The 20,702-nt window shown below is 37.4% G+C and overlaps 2 protein-coding genes across 2 annotated transcripts; both read left to right on the forward strand.

The window, feature by feature from the left end:
• The first annotated feature begins 13,258 nt into the window (after window positions 1–13,258).
• Window positions 13,259–14,284, forward strand: LOC124942464 (calmodulin-7). The gene is made up of 2 exons (XM_047482978.1): window positions 13,259–13,420; window positions 13,766–14,284. The coding sequence occupies exons 1-2, from the start codon at window positions 13,345–13,347 to the stop codon at window positions 14,137–14,139; spliced, it is 450 nt and encodes a 149-aa protein (XP_047338934.1). The 5' UTR covers window positions 13,259–13,344; the 3' UTR covers window positions 14,140–14,284.
• A 5,116-nt stretch (window positions 14,285–19,400) lies between these two features.
• LOC124943575 (DNA ligase 1-like) lies at window positions 19,401–19,805 on the forward strand. The gene has a single exon (XM_047484067.1). It carries the CDS (start codon window positions 19,401–19,403, stop codon window positions 19,803–19,805), a length of 405 nt encoding a protein of 134 aa, XP_047340023.1.
• Window positions 19,806–20,702: the final 897 nt, after the last annotated feature.

Consider the following 20,702-nt stretch of genomic DNA (forward strand, 5'->3'; position numbering starts at 1 on the left):
TTGACCCCCCTCTTGTGCTTTCTTCCCCCTTTTTAACATTATCAGGGCCGGCAACAATAAGAGCTCTTTCTTTCTCAGCAACAGCTTCAGCTTCTTCTACATCTTGAACTTGCCTTGCAAATGTATTAGCCTCCTCCATTCGCTTAGCCTCTACTTTATTCAATGCGTTTGACATCTCCATCATTTGTGCCCGAATAAGTTCCATTGCTGATATAATATCTTGGTGAAGCTCTAGGGTGAAAGCCTTAGTTTCAGCATGATGCTCCAATTGACGATTAAAGAAATTCTTTTTAAACTTCTTGTACTGAGTATTAAGGATGTTGATTTCATATGTATTCCGCTTCAGAATTTTCTCAGTTTCTTTTTGGGTGGCAAGAATGGAAGAGACATCTTATTTACTTGAAGTAGACCCCTGTTCAAGATGATCCAATCTGGACGATATGTCCATTATATTCTGATGCATAGAACTCGGTGCATCCATGACCGAATTACAAAAGTTTGCTCCTCTATGAGAAGCTTCTTCAGAAGTTTGAGCAGACGAAGATACGGCTTAGGAACAAGTTGGAGAGGGAATCCAGCAGAATCTGCTTGCTTCAAGGGTTCCCCCTCAGCCTGTGACCCTAGTGACTGATCATCTAACTTAGATGATTCTTCCTCGACTAGTGGAGATTTTTCTACTTCAAGAATAGGAGGAGCCACTTCAGATGTCTCCTTCTGTGGACTGGGCTTATGATCAGATTCATCAGCAACTACTTCCTCTTCTATGTTAATATCAGATTGAACCAAGACAGGAGTCTGTTCAATAATATGAGGGGCCATTAAGCGCGTTTCTTTAAATGATATATTGGCCAGCTCAATAGGATGGCTAGCAGCCTGCACTTCTTCTTCGGAAATAGTCTGATCATCCTCAATGATTTGCATCGGCTCGTCTTGACTAGAGGATATATCATCAAACAAATTCAACTTGGAAGACTCAGTGTAGTGAACGTGTTGAAGGACTATGGAGTAATAATTATTCATAATCAAATCAAGTTGCTTCAATGCATTATGCTCTACAAGAGCATCCCTGTCAAACAGGTTGAAATTGGCCTTTCTTGCCTCAAGCATGGGAAAGAGAGTACGACCCATAATATTCTCCACCACGAGATCCTTTCTTTTGAGGGCTTTAGAGACCTCAAATGTCTTTGCCCATTTCAGGACTCTCTTCTCCATCTTGATCAATTTCTTCTATTCCTTTTCAATTTTGCCTCCTTGGATAATTTCATCAAATTGAGTGATTAGCATGTGATTCAGCCAGGTATCGAAGATTTTAATCTTCTCAGCATCTTTCTCTTCCACTTGTTCCATGACAAGATTGACTATGCAGCTAACCTCTGAAATCTTTTCTAGAATTTCTTCAGCAATGCCTTTTCCCTTTCCAAGAACTACAACTGGTTTGGGAGTGGGTAAAGGTTCTCTAATTGTGATGCCAAGAGCCCCCTTAACTGCTCTCATAATTTCATAAGGGGACATAACCTTCGGAATGTCCCCTTGTGGAAGTACAAACTTTATTCCCGTTCCCTTAGCAACGAGTTATTCTTTAACAACTTCATCAACAAGCGTCTCAACATTCAGTTGAATGAGAGCTTGTTTAGAGGATACATCAACAGTAGAAGTTGGAGCAATTACCTGTTATGTTTCATTAACAATATTGGCATTACCAGAAGCCTTAGAAGCTACTGATTCTTTAAGAAGGACATGCGATAAATCCCTATCAAAGCATTCAATATTTGGACCAACTGGATCAACAGTCGGTCCTTTAGCTTATTCCAACACAGGAACATCAATACTTGGCACTACAGCCGGAGGAGTAGAAGAAATTACCTTGGAAGACTTCTTAGACGCCTTAGACGCCTTGGACGCCTTGGACGCCTTAGACGCCTTAGTCTGATCAACAGCAGGACCAAAAGATCTAGCTTGCTTCTTCATCGGGCTAGGGGAGGGAGAAAGAGATGAGATTGGAATAACAGCAAGGGAAGGAATACCTTGTCTTGCCCTTTCAGGAATGGAGTTAACTACTCTAGAATCCTTCTTTGACGTACTCTTTTGGCTATTAGAGCTAGCTGTAGACTCCATGACTGAACGTTTGGCTCTTTTAGCACCCGTAGAATGGATGGAAGTAGCTTGACGTTTAGACTGAGTGACCGACTGGCCACCCGTCTATTGTCTAAATGAACCAGAATTCATTTCATTTTAGAGATTCAATCTTGCAAGGGTGCTATTCACGAAGAAGTTAGTGAAAATGCGACTGGGGTTAATAGCTTCACCCCCGACCATAGGAACACCTAGATGCTCCATGAACCAGCCGAGTTAGACTGAGAAGCCCGCACTCTACTTGTTCCTTGAATAAACTAACTGGCATAGATTAGAAAATGAGGGGGATGCTCAGTTAATCGAAATACCTTTTGATATGGTTGTCATGTAATCGATATGGTCTTGGCTATACAGGTCGAACGAACCTGCCCTGCCCTGAAGAGCCTTTGCCATAATGTCGTTTAGAAGAATGAAGTGGGGCTTCAGAGCCTTCTTCTTCCCGTTCAGTCTGATCGAACTGCCATCGTTTGAAAAAGCGATCTATATTTCCGAAATAGATTCGGCTGGAAGCGCAATGTCAAAGGTATGACCCTTTGATGGTAGTTCAAAGAACTCAGCATACACTGATTCATCGAAGGAGATAGCCTTTACGTTCACTGTCGTCGTTATCGTATCACCAACTACATTCTCTGTCTTGAAGAACTCACACACCTCCTTTTTGTAGAAGACATAAGGACTGCCGAGATATTTCCTGAGGCCGGAGTACTCGAGAGAACGGAACATTTCCACGTCATCCTATTGATCGAAAGAGTAAACAGAATCAAAATCCACCTGCAGGGTGTTGTGAGCAAGAGAGAAAACTTTCTTGTCAGCCATTTTGAGAGTAAGAAATAGAATAGTATGGAAATAAGCAAAGTTTCTTAGAGAGAAGGTAGAGAGAAAACTAGGGTTGTAAGAAAATATGAAGCGTAAGAACCCAGAACACATGCAAAATGTCTTTAAATAGAATTCAAAGAGTCACATGTTTAATCGTCAATTTTTGAGAAAGAAACCCTTCAATTAATTTTAGACGTCTTTTCCCAAAAGTAGTCATCATTAACTGAGTTTTTACCAAAAATATCTTAATATTTAAGGGTATATTAGTCATTTTCTTTAACATTGACAGACACATGTCTTCAAGTTATTCGAATTAGAAAATAAAGGTTTTAATGTTTGTGAGGGAAAATTAGATTACAGCGCATATATCGATGACAACTGTCCTCATTAGTCCGAAGATGATGTATCTAATTGCACACGTAATTAGACGTCTAACTTGATATCTACATTCTGGCGTCTATGTTGGATAGACGTCTATTAGACGCAAGTGCTGTTAGACGCGGGCGTCTAAACGCTTGTCTTATAGACGTCTAGACGTCTAATTACGCTTGAACAATACGTGTTTGACGTGTGTCTGGTTAGACGTGAGCGTCTAACTACACTTATTTTTCAGACGTCTAACCTGCATAGGTTTTAAACCAAGACAAATATCTAACACTGAAGCACATACTACATAAGCAAATATACATTTAAGTACTTGATTTTTTTTAGACATCCTCGTCTATTAGACCGATTAAAGCTTTTGTCTGCGTGCATCTGTCTGAAAATTTTAAACATTAAATTTCCCCCTCAATTTATGCATATTTAAAATAAATAAATAAATGATTTGATGTCCTCAAGACCCAAAAATAATTTTAAGGAAGAAAAACTTAGTCCATAGGAGTGACAAATGTGCCACTTGTTGATCTGCTGGAGCATGTTCTCAAAAGAGTGTGCTCCAAGTTTCCTCCATGCATCTGTCCTATATCACCTACACAAAAATATATTTACAGCTTTTTGTACTCACATTTACTTGGGTCCTCGGTCAATCAGTCCCTTAGGAATCCATATTTGAATTATTCTGATGGACATCCTATTTTGTGTTGTGATTAGTGCGTATGATTTAGGCTTAGTAGACGTCTTCTTACTAACAAATGATCCCTTAACTTTATAGGATGATTTTTGTTTAAAACTCCTTGACTTCTTGTTAGGTTTTGATATGCCAGACTTGTTGGTTGCTTCCTTTCTAGGTTTCAACCAGCCTACAGTTGGCGGAACATAAGTAATCTCGTCCTTTAAGGTTAGATCCTCACAGCTTGAATCAGTTTCATTATCAGTTAAACTCCCTTTGACAAATTTTATTGGCTTAAACTTGTCAGTTGCTGAGTTTAATTTTTCACTGGACTTATCAGGGATAGCTTTGTCATATCCTAAACCGGATTTGTATCTGGCAGGCCTTAACAGACCAATCTGATATTTGACAACTTCTCCAGACCTTGTCCAAGAACTGACAATATAAGTTAAACGTTGGTTTTCAGAAAACATTGTTTAAACCTTTTCTTTAAGTTTCTCATTTTTAGATAAGATCTCGACCATGTTGTTTTCAAAAACTTTTGAATTAGTATTTTGAGATAAAATAGATTTATCGATTTCAGATTTTAATCTTATTTCATATTGAGATTTATATAACTTTCTTTACTCCATGACCATGTCATTGAGTGCAGTAACTAAGTCATCTCGTAAAAACTCTTCTGAAGAGAAATCAAATACCTCGCATTCCTTAGAGTCTTCTTCTTCTCTTGCCATAAAGCAAGCAACCTCTTCATCATCACTATCACTAGATGATGAGTCATCAAAGTTCCTTTGTATCCACTTAGCTTTGCTATCAGCCGCCATGAGAGCCTTCAGCTCTTTCTCGTTGTCTTTCTTTTTCTCATCACGTTTTGGCTATTTTTGGGAAAAACGACATAGCGTCATTTCATTAAAAATTCCCAAAAACGGGAAAAAAAACCACGAGTTTAAGAGATCATTCTAGACAGGCCTAGAATGATTTTGAAGTCGTAACATTCTGAATAAAAGCTAAAAATGTAAATGAATTATCTATTTACAATGCTTTCATTTCTAGTGAGTTTAAAAAATGGTAAATTCCAGTTCTTGCAGATATTCCAGTTCTGCTCCGTGCTTGGAATTCCTCTCCACGTTCCCGCGAGGGCATTGCAATCCGATACAATATCTTTCCATAACTCGTCAATGCTCCTGCGGGTTCTGTCATATACCCTTGCATTCCGTTCTTGCCAAATGTTATACACCACTGCTCCAAAGCCGCACTTGAACACGCAGGTTGTTGCAAATCTATTTCCCTTGGCTTTGAGTAGTGCCGCTTCTTCGATTTCATTTCATTCGCTCGGGAAACTGATCAGCTCCAGACTTTTATAGAATCTGTCCCAAAGCTCCGAAGCAATACAGCAGCTCCCGAATAAGTGATCTATGGTTTCTTCATTTCCTATGCATAGAAGACAGCTCGCGTCCGGGATGCTCATATACTTACTGATACGATCACGTGTGTTGAGTCTTTCCCAGAAGGCGAGCCATAGGATGAACTAGTGTCGAGGGATAATCTTCGTTGACCATACAAGAGGAGCCCATTCTACTTTCTACGCTTTTTCCCGGATTACCTCCCATATTTTCTTCAATACCAGCTTCCCATTGTCCTCAGCTTTCCATTCATGAATATCCGGTATGTCGTGTAGTTGTATGTTACTTATATGATCAAGTATCCTCTTTCCTTCTGGAATTCTTCTCAAGAGCATGTTCCAATTCCCGTTTTTGATGTCTCTGATTTTCGCTTTTGCGCAGTCCCTTCTGATACGAGTATTTTGAAACTCCTCTTTGTCGATGATAGGACGGTTTTCAAACCAAGGGTCGTGCCAGAATAGAGTGCATTTCCCGTCCCCTAGTCGGATGTCATAAAGATCCGCAATATCGCTTATTAGTTTAAGAATCATTTTTAGAGACCAGCTCATACCTTCGTGAATTTTGCAGGTCCAGATGCTGGTTTCGTGTTTCATAAACCTCGTATGCACCCATTTGATCCATAGTGACTCCTGATTGCGCTTCAAATCCCACAGATGCTTAAAGGTTAGAGCCTTGTTCCACTTGATACAGTTCTTCAAGTCGATGCCTCCCTCGTCCTTCGGTTTGCAGAGAGCGGTCCATTTGACTTTCTTTCCTCCTCTTCCACTACTACCCCAGATAAAGTTTCTCATCAGTGTGTCGAGTTCCTTCATTACCTTCTTCGGAATGACCATTTGCTGCGCCCAATAACCAACTATGCCCATAACCACGGTTTTGATAAGTTCGATCCTCCCTGCATAAGAAAGTTTTTTCGCTGCCCAACCAAATATCGTGTACCTTTTCAATCAGTGGCTTGCAGTGTGAGATCTCAATCTGCTTCGCAGTTAACGGAATTCCTAAGTACCTTATGGGAAAGTTGTGTTCCTTGATGCCCATGATGTTGAAGATGTCCTGCTTTGTTTCGTCATTCACGCCTCCATAAAATGCCACACTTTTGCTTTCATTAATAGTTAAACTTGTTACCTTAGAAAAGAACGTTAGTGCAGCCCTAATAGTTTTAATGGAATCAACGTCTGCGTGCGCTAGAATGAACAAATCGTCAACAAAACATAAATGTGTTACCTCCTCTACCTCACAGAATGGGTGAAAGATGTATGGACGATTCTTTCGGAACATCGCGAAGATGCTCTCAAAGATCGCCATGATAGCTACGAAAAGGTAAGAAGAGAGGGGGTCCCCTTGCCTTACCTCGTTTTCACCCTTGAAATAGCCTCTGTGGACTCCATTGACGTTAACAACAAAGCAGGATGATGAAACGCATTGCATAATCCAATCGATAAAAATCATAGGAAAAGCAGAAACAACCAGAAAGTCTCGAATGGCTTCCCATCTAACAGAGTCGAAAGCTTTCTTGATATCTATTTTGAAAGCCACTCTCGGGGATATTTTTTTTTCCCGTAGCCTTTTAATAAGCTCTGCATGAGAAGAATATTATGAGAGATTGTCCTACCAGGGATGAATGCAGATTGATTAAGATTTATTATTTTTCCTATAACATTTTTAAAACGTTTAGAAATGATTTTATAAATCACATTGTAGTAGGAAATTGGTCTGAAATCTTGTACTTTCTCAGGTACCGTAGTTTTGGGGATCAAGGTTAGGACCGTTGTATTCCATTGCTTTAACATCTTCCTATTTTTGAAAAACTCCAGAACCCCATCAGTAACATCTTTACCCACAACCGACCAATTATCTTTGAAGAACTGTGCATTAAACCCATCAGGACCCGGACTTTTATTCCCATCAATACTAAACAGAGCTTCTTTAACCTCAACCTTCGTGACCACCCTTATCAACTCGCGAGTATCTTCTGCAGAGATTTTCTTATCAATAATTTGATACAAGGTATTCATGTGACTTTGATGTTGCTTTCTTGTACCCATAAGCTGCTTATAGAATTTAATAGCCAGATCTTGGACACCCTTTTGACCCTGAACATATTCACCATCATCATTCTTCAGCCTGTACACATTGTTTCTCATGTTTCTAGCCTTGCATTTTCTGTAGAAGAAAGCTGTGTTTTTGTCACCCAACGAAAGCCAGCTCTGTCTTGATTTCTGTCTAACAAAATTCTCTTCAAGCAGACTCAGCTTCCTGAAGTTTTCAAGCGCATATCTTTCTGTTTCATTGAGTTGTTCATCACTATCATCCCTTAATAACTTTTTTTGAACCTCTTCCATTTCTTCTCTAGCAGACAGAACTCTATTGGAGATATTGCTGAACTTCTTCTTGTCAAAGCTTTGGAGATGATTCTTCAGGAGCTTAAGCTTCTCAGAAACCCTGTACATGTTGGAACCTCTGACATCTGTTGACCATACGCTTTCGAGAATACCCTTGAATTTATCATTATCCATCCAGAAATTGAAAAATTTAAAGGGCCTTTTGAACCTTTCTTCCTTTTCCCAGAACAATTTAATCGGGCAGTGATCAGATATACCCGGATTCAAAACATGAAGTTGACTTCTCGGAAATTGGTTAATCCAGTTCTCATTTACCAGACATCTGTCAATTCTACTTTTTCTAATTTGCTCATTCCCTCTCGTAGAAGACCAAGTGAAGAAGTTCCCAGAATTGGTAGGCTCGATACAACCCATATCTCTGATACAGTCATTAAAGTCAATCATATCCCAAGTAATTTCAGATTCTGGGCTACGCTCAGATTCGTTTCTAGTTACGTTGTAATCACCGAGGACAGCCCAAGATTTATCAATATCGATCCAGTTTCTAAGACAATTCCAGAGGAGTCTTCTGTCAGTGCTTGAGTTGCTACCATAGACAATAGCAAGATGAAACACGATTCTTGTGATTTTGTCTTTGACCTCCACCAGGATTGCTTGATCATTCGAAAAGAGAGTCATCACCTCAACAACTTTGTTATCCCAAATAACCCAGATTCTGCCCGTTTTGTCATTTAAGTTGTGAATGATTTCCCAGATACTATCAATACACAGTTTGCTAATCTTCTCAACGTTTCGACTTTTGACTTTTGTCTCAATAATACCCATAATAGTGATCTTCTGATTCTCAATGATCCTCCTTATTTCTTTACATTTTAGAGGGTTATTGAGTCCCCTTATGTTCCATGTCACTATATTCATGAATGAATATAAGTGTTGGGTTCCTGACTTTCCAGACTGTCTTGAACCTCTTCATCAGAGAAATCATAAGCATCACTTGCCTCACTATCCTCAATGGCTACAGTTTGATTACATGGAATACTATTGTCATTGAGTGAGGGTTGCCTCATGTAGATCTCATCTTCTCCCGTGATAGATTTAGTAGCTTCTGGATCCAGGATCTTTCTGCTTTGTCTTTGATTTTCATCTTGTTCTGCTTTAGTAGGTCTTTTCTGACTTTGAACCTCTTCACTACTGGATTCATGTTTGTTATCGGTTTTAATTCGCCCTACTTCAGAACTAAGGCTCACTGCCTTATTCAAGACCAAATTGTCTTCTTCTGCACTTGATCTTTTGATTTCACAAAACCCAAGATTTCCCAGTCCATTCTCAATAGCTTCTTTATTACTTATTCCAAGATTCTCCTGTTCATCATCTCCTACACTCTAATTTGTAATGACCTAGTTTTCCGTAAATAAAACATTTCACGTTAGCATTAGAGTTAGTCTTATCATCATTGTTATTGTTTGAAGAGTTTGAGTTAGAATTGCTCTTCTTCATGAATTTGCCAAATTTCATCACGAAGAGAGCCATTGCGTCGCTGTTGAGCTGCTGGGCAACCGTCTTTACTTTAGTGGCAACTGGTGGCTCCTCAGTAGTCACCAAAGACTTGGTAATGATGGTGGATGTGGGGTTCTCCTCTTCATTCCTAGAGTTCAACTCGAACTCATAAGCCTTCAGATCGGCAAGCAAGTCAAAGAGCTCCATCTTATTGAGGTCTTTGGATTCTCTCATCGCCATAGTGTTGATGTCCCATTCCCTAGGCAAAGCAGGCATTACCTTTATAGAAATCTCTCTGTTGCTGTAGGTCTTTCCCAGAATAGAGAGAGTGGTGACGATTTTTCTGAATCTTGCATCAAACTCAGACATCGTCTCTCTATGACGCATCTTAAAGTTGTCAAACTACTGGGTGACAACTGTAATCTTGTTTTCTTTGATTTGCTCGTTGCCTTCACGGAGTTGAGTGAGTCTTTCCCAAACTTCTTTCCAAGACTCACATGATATGATGTAGTTAAACATAATGTCGTCAAGAGATCTGTATAAGATATCCATGGCCAAGTTGTCGAGGTTGTTCTTCCTCTTTTCTTCTTTATTATCCACTCAGATTTGTCTTTCTCTATCTTGATAGGACATTTTGTGACGACACTCCACATGTCATCATCTATGGAAGCAATATGAGCATGAACTCTCTTCTTCCACACGATGTAATTTTCTTTTGAAAACATAGGAATCTTGGAGGAGATGGAATCTTTAGTCATGATTCAGGTTCTTATTGGTGCTTGAGAATAGAAAACGAGGCTCTAATACCACTTGATAGGATCGGTGCTACCAATAAAGACTAGGGTCTGATTATTGTTAACAGCTTATGAAAACGATTCGATAATAATCTTGTGAGGGATTAATATCTGTTTCTATTCTTCACAAATCATTCGAACTCTTGAAACTGATTCAAGTGCGGAAGTGTTCGTCGGATTGGAAGCTTTGAACCGATGAAAGATAAATGTCAAAAAGTAAAAAAAATAGGGAGTTGTTTATGGATGTTCGGAGTAAACCCTCCTACGTCACCCATTCTTCCACAACCGGAAGGATATCCACTAAATACTTTGAATTAAATACAGCTTACTAAGCTAGCGAATACTCGGTTAAACAGAACAGACTCTGTTCAACTTACAATATTCTCAACAATATTCTCACAGCTAGACAATAACTGATTTTCTCTCTTGAGCTTGAATGATGATAGAGATCAGTAAGAGCAAGAGCATGTGTGTTAGTGTGTTCAATTTATCCAGTAAGATAGATAAGTGACTCGTCTGTTGTCCTTGAGCATCTATTTGTAATAAAAGGACACCAACGGTCGAATCTTCTTCGTGGACACGTGGAAAGTTTTCGTTGGAAGGCCACCATAATACCATAATATAGTAAACTTTGAGCAAATGGATAGTGGCCGTACCGAACATGTAGTGCGTCGAATTTCCTTTCAAGTTTTATTGTACTAGATAGGTAGTTGGAGGATATTTACGTATGTGGCATTCGTTCATTTGATACAATTAGCTAACTTGACAGACTACACAGAAGTGAGTAGAGTAGGAGTAGAAGACAGCTAGTTGATCGTGGTTAGACATATGCTTTCTTTAGACAACTGCTAAAGCAAGGCATTAGACGTGCTCCTTTAGACCAAGTCTAAAGGAGTTAGATGTCATCGTCTAACTGCGCGTCCTTTTAAACCAAGTCTAAAAGAATTAGACGTCCTCGTCTAACTATGTGTCCTTTTAAACCAAGTCTAAAGGAGTTAGACGTCCTCTTCTAACTACGCATCCCTTTAGACCAAGTCTAAAGAAGTTAGACGCCATCATCTAACTACGCATCCCTTTAGACCAAGTCTAAAGGAGTTAGACATCCTCGTCTAACTACGCATCCCTTTAGACCAAGTCTAAAGGAGTTAGACATCCTCGTCTAACTACGCATCCCTTTAGACCAAGTCTAAAGGAGTTAGACGTCCTCATCTAACTACGCATCCTTTTAGACCAAGTCTAAAGGAGTTAGACGTCCTCGTCTAACTGTGCGTCCCTTTAGACCAAGTCTAAAGGAGTTAGACGTCATCGTCTAACTACGCATCCCTTTAGATCAAGTCTAAAGGAGTTAGACGTCCTCGTCTAACTACGCATCCCTTTAGACCAGGTCTAAAGGAGTTAGACGTCCTCGTCTAACTACGCATCCCTTTAGACAAGGTGTAAAGGAGTTAGACGTCCTCGTCTAACTACGCATCCCTTTAGACCAAGTCTAAAGGGAGTTAGACGTCCTTGTCTAACTACGCATCCCTTTAGACCAGGTCTAAAGGAGTTAGATGTCTTCGTCTAACTACGCATCTCTTTATACCAGGTCTAAAGGAGTTAGACGTCCTCGTCTAACTACGCATCTCTTTAGACTAAGTCTAAAGGAGTTAGACGTCCTCGTCTAACTACGCATCCATTTAGACAAAGTCTAAAACAGTTAGACGTCCTCGTCTAACTACGTTATCCTTTAGACCAAGTCTAAAGGAGTTAGACGTCCTCGTCTAACTACGTTACCCTTTAGACCGATTTTGAAGGAGTTAGACTACCACATCTAATTACGTCTAATTAGCCTGCTTAGACCACATCTAAATTAGCATAGTCTTATGGACCTGCACAAAACAAAATAGATAACTTAGCTTTATTCTAATTAAACATCTAGCTTTATTCTAATTAAACATTAACAAAATTTAGTTGTTTAATGTTTCATAGATTTCGTTTATTTCTAAGTTAATTACATCTCACTTTATTAACTCTTTTCTTTACTTTGTTTTTAATTTTTCCCAACAAACTTTGCTCTCATCATTTTCCCATAAAACCAAATTCTATTTCATTCTAATTGCTTGAATATCTTAAGAATAAAACCAAGGAAATTACATTATATCTAATGTTGATCATATGAAAACATTTGATTTTATTAAAAGAATTAGAATGTGCAGTAAATATATAACCTTCAAAATTTTCAAATCATAATTGGCTGACATATCTATTAAGTACCAAGAAAGGTGTTTAGATTTATTGATTCAAATAGAATAATTCACGTCCACAAGATTAGTGAGAAGCCGTGTGTCATCCCCTGTCATCAGCATATCAAAATGTTAATGTTATGAAAATTTTCCAAACATTATCATGCATATAGAGTAAAAACAATTTCAAATATCAAAATACATTACAAACACAAATATTAAACATTCATTTCAAATGTTATGTTACGTTATAAATTCCACTAGGAGAATTCCTTTTGTCCCTAAAATAGTGTTAAGAATAAAATCTCATCCGAGATGAAAAGAGCAAAATGATTTTTACTCAAACAATCGGTAAAACCTAAAATACGGATCGATCGTTGTAAACCCTAAAACACGTCTTCAATATTCCTAAATTAAACCCTAAATCGAGAGAGGGAGACGAGTGAAGAATACTAACCTTCGTTGTCAGAATAGTTAGTCGTGATATTTAATGAAAAATTCACGTAGTTCTCTAATTGAACGGATTAATTACTGAAGAAGATGAAGAAAGAAATTAAGAACAATAAAACAGAGAAGCGAAAAAATCGAGACAAAGAGAGAGAAATACTAATAAGAATGATATTTTTTTTTCTTTTTATGTGTGAGAGCACGAGTGACAACTGCCATTTTTTTTATAAAAATTCTATGTCATATTAAATTAAGTAAAAAGTTTCAAATGGACAAAACTTGGATAGTTCGAGCCCCCATATGACTCAAATCAAAGTTCGAGCCTCGTATATTAAAAATGCTCGAAATTCGAGCCCATTAAATAATTGGGCTAATATAAAAAATGTAACATTTTGAATATTTAAAAAAAAACTTTTGGGCAGAAAAATGAAATAATAAAATATTTTTCAAATAAAAAAAATGAAAATGAGAATAAGGAAAAAAAGTGAGAGGGGGCAACGCGGTATTCTCGGTGTAAAAGAATGGTGGAGTCGAGTCCGTGTACAAAGCGTGGGATTTTCTGAATATAATATCACCAGTCATCTTCTCTTCCTTTGTCCGGAGTTAACCTCTCTCTCCTGATTCTCTCCTAAGGTGTCATCCATGGCAGATCAGCTAACAGATGACCAGATCTCCGAATTCAAGGAAGCCTTCAGTCTTTTCGACAAGGATGGAGACGGTTCGTTTTTCTTTCTTTTTTCCTTATTTGATGAAAAACTGATGCTATGTTTACAGTCTTGATTTATTTTGGGTTTAAATTGATAAGGCTCAAGATTCAAATTGATTAGATCTATAATATTATGATATGAGACATCATAATTCAGGATCATTTGTTATTTGCAAAACAGTAGAATTGATTTCCTTCTAATTTGTAATCATTTGGAAAGTTGGATTTAGCCCTCCTTTTTTGTTGCATTAGATTTTGGGGATTTTGGGTATATTTTATAAATGGAGTCTTCCATGAAAAAATGTGTTCTTCAATCAATTGAAATATTTTTATTAAACTTTTGTAAATAAAATCCAGGTTGTATCACCACCAAAGAGTTGGGAACCGTAATGAGGTCTCTTGGGCAAAACCCAACTGAGGCTGAGTTACAAGACATGATAAACGAAGTAGATGCAGATGGGAATGGAACCATAGACTTCCCCGAGTTTCTAAACCTAATGGCCAGAAAGATGAAGGATACAGACTCGGAAGAGGAGTTAAAAGAGGCTTTCCGTGTTTTTGACAAGGATCAAAATGGTTTCATTTCTGCTGCAGAGTTACGCCATGTTATGACCAACCTTGGTGAAAAACTAACCGACGAAGAAGTCGATGAGATGATACGCGAGGCTGATGTTGATGGCGATGGGCAGATCAACTATGAGGAGTTTGTTAAGGTGATGATGGCAAAGTAATTATCGAGTGTGAAAGCCTATTTATGTTTTTCTTCTTTTGTAACAAAATGAAGTTAGTTGTTTGAATTTTGATTGTGTAGTAGTAGTAGTAGAAGTAGTAGTGTATTCCCATATTGGTCTCAATTCTATCACAACACTTGAAGTAGATTCTAATGTTTCTACCCTTTGACCAGAAATATCTTGGATCAATTCTAGGGTAGAAAGGTATGAGAAATAGATTGATTTGAGATGGAAATGGAATAGACTTATTAAGTTTCATGAATAAGGATAATGTTTCACAAAGGCTTAAAGAAAAAAAAAAACTCAATTGATAAGATGATATATACCACTTGAGCCTAAGGTATGGCAATTTTGGTATTCTAGCTGTTTAAATGTTGTAACTGGCTAGTTATGGGTTAGTCTAACTAAGTTAAGAAGATAGTTATATAATATTAGTATTGTAATTTGTCCTCTATCAATGGAGCATTGTCTGCATTGCGTCAAGAGGCATATGTGTGCTGATCTAACTACAATAATACAAGGACCATGTCTTTATAACATTGCTACTCAATGTAGATCATTGACTCTCCAATCGAATACATGGTCCACCTGGTTGTGCCATTTGAAATTGTCAATCAAGCTTAAGAGTACAATCTATGTATAGATGAACTAGTATCAACTGATATTGTCATTACGGGGTACGACAATAGACCATCCATAGCTCACAATGATTCTACCTAAATTATGTTATCATTGTGGTGTTTTGACCCACAATAAAGGGATTGTGACTTGAAGTGAACCACAACACCGAAAGTCGACTTCAGAGGTGTAATTTATTAATTTGGACCATTGATACAATCAACCTATGGCAAGCTGAGCAGATATCAATCATATTCTAATCCAGAGAGCTAATATCACCTCTCAATATAACTAGTTCCAATTTCTCTTGTTCCGGTCGTAGCCAGGTGTAACTAGAGTTCGGTCGGGTATGACACAGGTGGGTGCAGTTAGGCCTAGGCGCGCTTCTGTCAAAAATCAGGCTTGATGAAGAGATTTTTAGGTCGAAGAGTGAGTCGCAGTCAATGACTAGGTAGTGGTAGCGGTAGTATCTACTTTCCAGTACCATCTTAAAAAAAAAAAACATTACAAGATTTGTAGAAACTTTTGATGCAACTTTGTTAACTCTAATCTAAACATCTATACTAAAATCTTGAGACTCAATCTACAAAACAAAAATTAAGAGAAGTTTTAGATTAAGAAAAACTAAGCAACAAAGTATTAGTGTCCTTATTCCTTACTAAGTTTCTTGATAAAGTGATGCACACATTGCACAGTACACTTTTAACAGAATCTCAAATTGACACCCTTAATCAACATAATCAAACATAAATATTTGAGGATCAAAAACACAAAAAAACAAAAAAACAAAAAAATCAATCAAAAACATGTAAAGATTTAATCGACATAAAAAATGAGCTCATAAACGACCTTTTCTTTTGTATTCGAAATGAAACTAAAATCAATATATCAAGGATCCTTGGATCACTTTCCTCAACAAACCTTAAGTTCTAGAAAATGTCATATAAATTAGTTTCACAACTTCTTTCTAACCCTAGTTTTGACTAGGATAAAATTAACGCTTTATTTCCACCATAATTATGTCATCTTATCTTTAAATTCACATTGGTAAGATTGAGTTCATGTTGAAATTGTTTGGAGGGAGTCTAACTTAAGTTTATGACAAAGAAAACTAAACCTTCAATTCATCTTGTAAATATAAAAAAAATGAAATTCTAAATGTAACAATTTGAAATCTTTATTTGGAGAATTCACTGAACAACATTTCATCTTTTACTAGAAATCTCAATATTCAAATAAAATGTTGCCTTTATAACAAGGTTATATTTATTGTCCAGTTGAAAAAAAAAATGGGTTTGAATAATTATGGTCACTCATCTTTTGATTTTTCAAATTTGAAAGTTAAAAATATTTAATGGATCAACTGTGAACAAAAACTTCGATGAATCTCTTTTTTCTTGGAATTTATTTAAATAATAATAATAATTGCATTCTAAACCATTTTGATGTTGAACAAGAAAGTTCAAAAGATATTTTTATTTTATTTTATGAGAAAGTTTTCAAAATTATTTAACAATTAGATGAATTATCTGAGGTGAAATTGTCAACGCTGACAAAATTTGATAAAACAAGAGTATGGAAAAAGTTATAATGGTCATCTTCTTCTCTTTTATTTCTCTAGAAAAAAGTTCTAGTTCTTACTTGGCCTGATGACTTTTCTAGTATTAAAGAGTGCAGCTTTTTTTTTCTTTTCTTTTCATCACTCTGATTTGAGTTGTGTTATATTTTGTTTGATGCAAAATCTTATTTTGTTGGATCAAATTTTCATCCTAAATTTTGTGATTTGAATAATTCTCGTAATTTTCGGTGGATCGTTTGCTGCTCATATCATTCGATTGTGTTGGTGATATTTTCTCCAGTCTTTGTTTGTCCCCTTCTTAGCAACAAAGGAGATGAAGTTACCGGATCTGGAGTTGTTTTTTATTTTTCCAATAAAAAGTCACCGGATAAGATCTTTCAGTCGGATACCCTCTTACATCTATCCTCCAATTATTTCTACGAGTTTCTCACTTTTTTGACCATATGTAGACGGTCAGTTATCACTTGGTATTACCTTTTTGGCGTCGTTTACCAGCCCTCGGTCAATGATAAAATTCAATGCCGCTCAGAATATTTTGTATAGATTTTTCTGACACCGTTTGATTGGTTTATTCAGCTTGCTCTACTTCATCGCTCATCGTTACAGATCTTTGGAGTCCCCCTCAAAAATTATAAGATTGTTCGATCTTCATCATTGAAATTATAGTTGTTACAAATATGTCATGTTATTTAACACATTGGTTTTTATTTATTGATTTTGTTAGCATTTTTCTACCATTTAAGTTTTGAAATGTAACTCATTTTTTGAATTAATGAAAATTATTTTTCTTAAAAAAAAACATTATGATGATTTTTTTTCAAAATAAGTGCCTAAAAAATAACTCCTTCCACCAAAATTCAATTTTCAGAAATGAATTAATTAATAGTTTTAACCAACCAAATTCAAGTTTCAAAGATAAGTTGATTTTAAAAAATTATAAAAAAATTAAAAATTGATTGCATTAAATTGGGGAAATTTGATGAAATGACCCTCACAATAGGGTTATTTTTAAAAATAATTGGCGTATAATGTTATTTGCAAAAATAACTTTTGCCCCTGGAAAAGTCTAAATTATCCTTAATAACTTTTCCCCTCTTTTCCCTTGTTCCCCTTTCCATTCGGTTCATTTCAGTTTCCCTCCCTCCCCGACCGTTGGACTTCCCTCTTCTTCCTCTTCTTTCTCTCTTCTTCTCCCCTGACCCGATCGTGATCCCAACTAGCGCCATCAACTTCCCCGACTCTCGACACTCTCGACTCCCCAAGTAACGCAGACAACAACTCCCAGCAAGTTCCAACGACGCCATAATGCCTCCCCCGACGATGTCTTCATCATTTCAGCCAACGTCTTCAAAGATATTCAGGTGAATTTTTGTTTTTATGTCGTTTTCCTCTTGTATGCATACTGAGTATGAAATGGTTTTAGGGTTTAAGTATAGGGTTTTAGGGGAAGAATTGTTTTGTGTAAATGCTAAATGGTTTGAAATGATGTGAATTTGTATATTACGTCTGCGCAATTGCATTTTGCATCGGTTGCGCCGACGCAAAATGCAGTTTTACTCTACCTTGAAATATATTGTGTTTTCATTAGTCTAACATATTGTTACTTTTCAGATGGCACAAACCAAAACCAAAACCAAAACCAAATCCATTATTGAAAAGTTTCCTAGCCGTGTTTTATGGAAATTCGTCAGCACCTGATTGTCAAAGATAAATGAGATGTTTAATAACCTTGATCTTATGGGTAGGGCTTTGTAGACCCAATTACAGCATATATTCAAAGCATCGATTGTATTTTCTCAGGAATAATACTCCAACAGATGCTGATAAGGAAAAACAACTCAAATTCGAAGGAGATAAGGTTCATGGTCAATGGTGAGGAGGTATGCTGGGGCATAAAAGAATATGCCTTGGTGACATGCCTCAACTTTGGCAGATTTCATGTGGTGGAAAATATGGACGTTGAAGAATGTACACCCTGGTCCGCAAATATTTTGGGGGTAAAATGATTGTTAGAGTGACCGAGGTTAAAGCAAGATTCATCCAATGCTCCGATAAGGAGGATGCATAGAAGATGGGGCTCATATACTTGATTTACTAGTAATTTTTCACAATTGATAATAGGAGGAGAGTAAGTTTAGAAATCTTCCGCATGGTGGAGGACATGGAGATGTTCCTCCAATTTCCATGGGGAAAGATGTCCTTCAGAGCAACCCTGAAGGGTATTGACAAAGACATGAAATATCTCCGAAAGGTATATCTAGCCAAAAGGGAAACCTGGAAGGGGAAAAATGGTTGTGATGTCGCTTATACTATTCATGAGTTCGCACCAGCCTTCCAAGTGTGGACCTATGAGGTTATCAAGACATTTGTCCCCAAATTTGCGAATAGGATCGATCGGGACGAGCCTATATGCCCAAGGATATTGCTCTATAGAGCCTCCAGGAACAACACCATCTAGGAGGTAGTCACTGCCCTCCTGAAGTGCGATATTTTAACGTAGATTGATGAGTCTGAGGAGGAGAAGATGCAGTACTGTGGGGAGAACTTTGAAGATATGGGAAACTTCATTTATGATGAATTCTTTGAACTAAATAGTAGTAAGAGAAAGAATTAAGATGAAAGTACTCCCAAAGATGAAAGGACTCCCAAATCGACGACCAAGTGGAGAAGACTACTTAATCCCTAGCCCGCCAAAACCATACTAGCAAAGAGGAAGAGAATCGAAAGGTAATTTATTGATGAATCTAGCCAAGTCACCTCTTGGTTCCAAGACACCTCTCGGTCTATTACTAATGAATCTAACCAAGACACCTCTCGGTCTACTCGGCAAGTCCCTTTTGTGACGACTCCTCAAATTAACCAAGACAATTCTCCATCCCTAGTTCGAGTGATTGAAGCTCAAACTGATGTCAAACTTGATGAGCTGACAAAGGATGTAAAGGAGCTAAAAAGGATGTAAATGAGCTTAAAACTGAAATGAAGCTCATCAAAGAGGATCAACGTCTAATGTTCAACCAAATTTACATTATTAGGGGAAATAAAGGAACAGAAGAATGTTGATTCAATGCAGAAGGAGTTGGAGAAGGAGAGGCTTGATGAGTTGAAGAAAAAGGAAGATGATGATGAGTTGGAGTTTAAGAGGCTTAGTGAGTTGAAGAAAAAGGAAGATGATGATGAGTTGGAGTTGAAGAGACTTAATGAATTAAAGAAGAAGCAAGATGATGATGAGTTGGATAAGAATAAGCTTAATGAGTTGAAGAAGAAGCAAGTTGATGACGAGTTGGAGAAGAATAGGCTTCATGAGTTGAAGAAGAAGCAAGATGATGATGAGTTGGAGAAGAATAGGCTTAAGGAGTTGAATAAGAAGAAATATGATGATGAGTTGGAGAAGAATAGGCTTGAGGAGTTGAAGAAGAAGCAAAATGATGATGAGTTGGAGAAGAATAGGCTTGAGGAGTTGAAGAAGTAGCAAGATGATAATGAGTTAAAGAATAATGAAGATGATGATGATTTGGAGTTGACGTAGAAGGAGACGAAGTAGAATGAGATTCTTAAGTTGAAGTGGGTGCAGGCATTGGAGACAGAGGAGTTGGACAATAAGCAAGCTGAGTTGAAGAAGGACGACAAGAAAGATTTGGCCACGAAGAGGAATGAAGAGTTGACTAAGAAGAGGAAGGAGGAGTTGGAGAAGAAGAAGGATGATGATGATATGTTAGAATTGACTCCAAATTTTTTTTCCGGGAAAGCGATTTTGGAGAAAGAGGGAGAAGTCCACCCGATTGGGGGCATTACACTAACCCTAGTGGGAAAAGGTTTAAACTCAATGATCCGGTAACGGTCAATCCTCTTTTATATTATGAAATTGAACAGATGAAGGATTTGAACAATTGGATGAAGCTGAAGGAGGTGAAGGGTGAAGATTTGAAGGATGTGAATATTTGAATAGTTGATCAACAATTCTTTTCCAGATTGCTCAAGCTTTAAAATTGGCTACATGATGATGTAAGTTTTGTTCAGTAATATACATTTTGCGCTGACGCAAATGCATTTTGCGTCAGCAAGCAATTTACGTTGGCAAGTACATTATGTGTCGGCGTAAATTGCAATTTGTGCCAAAACAAATTGAAACTTTAAGTTGGATGTCTGCTGTCAATATGTATATTGTGCTTAATTAATTTTTTTCGTTGCGCAGGAGATAGATGCAGTCTATTTTCTTATTAGAAGAAGGGTTGCCGAATTCCCCAAGACTTATGATCCGATGAATTTCACAATATGTGACTGTCATATCGCTCCGAAATTTCAGTCTCATTATGAACAGTTCGCCGCAAATCTAAGAAACTTTAAGTTCGACATGAGCTTCATGGAA

The sequence above is a fragment of the Impatiens glandulifera genome, chromosome 6 (assembly GCF_907164915.1).
Source record: "Impatiens glandulifera chromosome 6, dImpGla2.1, whole genome shotgun sequence".
NCBI lineage: Eukaryota > Viridiplantae > Streptophyta > Magnoliopsida > Ericales > Balsaminaceae > Impatiens > Impatiens glandulifera.